At 26.8% G+C, this 3,835-nt stretch overlaps 1 protein-coding gene across 1 annotated transcript; it reads left to right on the top strand.

The window, feature by feature from the left end:
* Nucleotides 1-1,545: 1,545 nt before the first annotated feature.
* Nucleotides 1,546-2,836, top strand: LOC146884619 (uncharacterized). Its single transcript, XM_085675837.1, has one exon. It carries the CDS (start codon nucleotides 1,749-1,751, stop codon nucleotides 2,649-2,651), a length of 903 nt encoding a protein of 300 aa, XP_085531963.1. The 5' UTR covers nucleotides 1,546-1,748; the 3' UTR covers nucleotides 2,652-2,836.
* The last annotated feature ends 999 nt before the right edge of the window (nucleotides 2,837-3,835 follow it).

Genomic DNA, 3,835 nt, shown 5'->3' with positions numbered 1-3,835 from the left:
GTACCAAACAATGGACTAGAGTTCATGGGTTTATAATATACAATTTTGCTATTTTAATTCCTTAGTAAACCCAAAATAATGTTTTTTAAAGAAAACATTTTAAATTATTATTAATACAAAATAATTAGGATTAAATCAAATAAATTTATTCAAATATCACTACAAGAAAATCTCTAAATAATGACTAATTTTAGTGACAAAAAATAATTAATTACTATAATAACCAATTTAGATATGAATTTATAAACTAGAAATTATCGGTAATTAAAATAGTTTCTAAATTGGTCACGATGGTGAATTGATCTCTAAATTGGTTACTATAACATTACCAACCAAGGTTTTGACTACCAAAAAAATTGGTCTTTAAATTAGTTATTATTTTAGTGACTAGTTTATAAACTATTTAAGTTACCAACAATTTTTAGTTGTTAAATTGGTATATAAATCGGTTATTATAGTGTAATTATTTTTTGTCACTATAATTTGTCATTATTTAGGGATTTTGTCCAAAATTTCTTATTATATTAGAAAAAAATCTTAACATTTTAAATATCCCTTCTCCTTTCACCTTCTAAGGCGTCTTTTGATAACAAAACCTTAACAAAGTTTATGCTCCAAAACAGATAATGCTTCAGATGTATAGATGTATAGTGATTGATAGTAATTCTATCATCAGACTTGAGATCAAAATAATAACACATTTATTAAAAGTTTAACTAAATTCTAAATCTTTGATATATTGAAATATATTTAAGGTTTAATTAGTCGGATAGTACCAACTTCTTTTTGTATGTGTCAGTTTGGTACCCACTTTTAAAAAAGTGTCAATTGAGTCTCAACTTTTGAAAAGATGTCTCAATTTGGTTCCTTTCAGAAAAAAAAAATATTAATGTTGTTAACTATATTTATATTTAAAATAATTTACAAAATTAAGTATCGATATTTACATTAAAATTTAGGGGTACAAGTCATAAATAAAGTTAACAGCGTTAATAATTTTTGTTTGAAAGATACCTAATTGAGACATCTTTTCAAAGATTTAGACTCGATTGACATATTTTAAAAAGCGAGTATCAAACTGACAAATCTGAATAAAAATATTATCTTTCGACTAATTAAACTTATATTTAACTATATTTAATTGAGTGTGAAATAAAATTTACTGTTCGTATAAGAACTCAACATATATATTTTCCAATTGACTGCCTATCACATAAGTTTTATTTTGCGACATGACTTTTATTTTACATTGTCACCCAATCATACAATATTTTATAACTATAATTTTATATGTAAAATTTTATAATATTATAATTATTTTTTATGTTATAGTTTTATAGTTTTATAATTTTGTAGTTTTACAATATTATAATATTATAATTTTATAGTTGTATATTTATGCAGTTTTATAAAAATTTTAATAGTTTTGTAGTTATATAGTTTCATAAAGATTAATTGTCGCTGTCTGGCCTAATGATGTATGGTTGTATGGCTCTGACATATGGGTAGGGATTTAATGAAATAGTTAACACTCTTTGAATTTCAAACTTCTCCACATCAAAACCACGCATGTATGTACTAAGTCTTCAGTTCCTGGGTCAGAATCAAAGATTCAACTGCACTATTAGCCACCTACAAGGAACCTTCTCCCATTTAATACTCTATTGTTAAATTCAGAAGCCTTCTTCTTCACAAGCTCATCATCTTCACTTTCAATAAGGAAATATTCTGAACCCTTCTCGATCCAAATGGATTTGCCAGGATTTCTGAGAAACCTTCAAGCTTTCTGCACAGCACATAAAGTAATATTCACAATTTTCATGTGTTTATTGGTGATGCCTCCCTCCTACTTCTACTCCTTCTTTGTCACAGGGCATTTGTCCAATGTTTTTCTCACAAACAGCGAAAACCTCAGCACCTTTTCAGACGCAACCTTCCACTATGTCTCATTTATCGTACAAGTCGAAGGTTTTGCCGTTCTTGCCATTTCCATGTTTTTCTTGCTATCGCCAATTTCCCGCATCTTGCTCTCTGAGAAGAAAGTGGATTCAGAAGCGGAGTTCAGCATCACAAAGCTGATACTAATAATTACTAAACCCGCCAGAAGCTTACTCGTTACGTGGTTCTTGGTAAGAATAGTTAAATTGAGTTGTATACTCCTGGGAATTCTAGTTTTCCATCAGCGCTTGGCGTTGATGATTAGTTCTAGTTGTGAGCAGCAACATGAAGTGAGTCACATCTTAGCCAGCAATTTCGGTACTCTGATTTTGGTTGCAGGAGGTATCTTAATGTTCACTTATGTGGGCAGTTTTGGGAACTTGGCAATTGATATCTCGGTTCGTGAAGAGATTAGTGGAAGCAAGGCACTGAAGAAGGCTTCAGAGGTATTAGAGGGAAAGAAGAAAGTTATTGGATTTGTGATGAATCTGGTGGTGGGAGTTATATCTGTAGGGTTGTTTTTAGGGTACTTGTATTTGAAGACGTGTTCCAAAGTGTCGGTGGAGTATAAAAAGTACATGATGATGATGATATGGCAAAATATATCTCTGGTTGAGTTTTTTACGTGGGGACTCTTCTCAACGTTGTACTCAGCATGCAAGATCACTCAACCACAGGAAGCGCATTCTGATGGAGGAAGATACCCATTGTGACTTGGTAAAGTATGATCATAAATTGTCAACTTTTTGTTTTGTAATTGGAAATAAAAGAGTCAAAGTGTTTATACTTTTAAAATAGTGACTTGGTAAAATATGATCATAAATGCCATATATTTAAACGATTAGTTAAATAAGGAGAAACAAATATTTAAAAGATAAAATTATGTGTTTTGATTTCACCATAATATGTTTGTTTAAATCTTTTTACATTGTACTTAGTCAAAACGTGTGTGGTTGAATGGGTTGATTTAGGATTCGGATCGTGTTGACTATAGTTTAATTGATGAATCAATATAAAATTATGCCATATAAATAATCTATAACTATATATAAAGGGGATTCCCTCTTTTGTGTCCACATTTCATAATTCCAACTTTACCCTTTATAATTTAATTATTTATTAAATTTTTAAAAATTAACGGTTATTTTTATAAGTTTTTATAAAATTATTTACTTATCTCTTTTTTCTTTTTTTTCTCTTACTATTCATCAATAGTTATTTTTCTCTTATTTTCTTCGTACATTTTATTTTATTTTTTATAAATATACTTTTATTTTGTTTATTAAATTAATAACATTACAATATCATCAATTCTTAATATAATTCAAAAAATGCGTACACACAGGCACGATAGCGCCTGTGTTTACACTAGTAATAATAATAAAATTAGAATATTAAAAAAATGTAAAACTGTAAAATAAAAAAATTAATTTTTTATATTTTATTAGTGAAAATAAATACGCATTTTATAATAATAGAAACCTACGAAGCTCAGACGCTAACACAGTACGGACACGAGAATGCAATAAAATTGAAAAAATACACAAAATATATCTGTTAAAATATATTAATTATATAGTCACATAAATTAATGTAATAGAAATTAAAATATTTAAATATAAAAAATAAAACATGCCATCAATTATAATTAATAATAATATAATATATTATATATTTTTAAAATAATATTAAATTATTGATTATTTAATATTATGCTATAGTTTTAATTTTAATATGATTATTGTAAAAAATAATTTCAAAATTTTTTTTTCTTAAGTTAAAATTTAATTTATATTTTATAACTTCCATATCTAATAAAACGAAAATTTATCATTTAAAAAAGACATATCCAAATTATAAAAATTGTAATTTTATGTTCATAATATAAGGGTAAAAT

The sequence above is a fragment of the Vigna unguiculata genome, chromosome 7 (genome assembly GCF_037176805.1).
Source record: "Vigna unguiculata cultivar grain cowpea cultivar isolate G323 ecotype 2 chromosome 7, ASM3717680v1, whole genome shotgun sequence".
NCBI classification, from domain to species: Eukaryota; Viridiplantae; Streptophyta; class Magnoliopsida; order Fabales; family Fabaceae; genus Vigna; species Vigna unguiculata.
The sequence above is the reverse complement of the archived record's forward strand: the minus strand, read 5'-3'. Positions and strand labels throughout refer to the sequence as shown.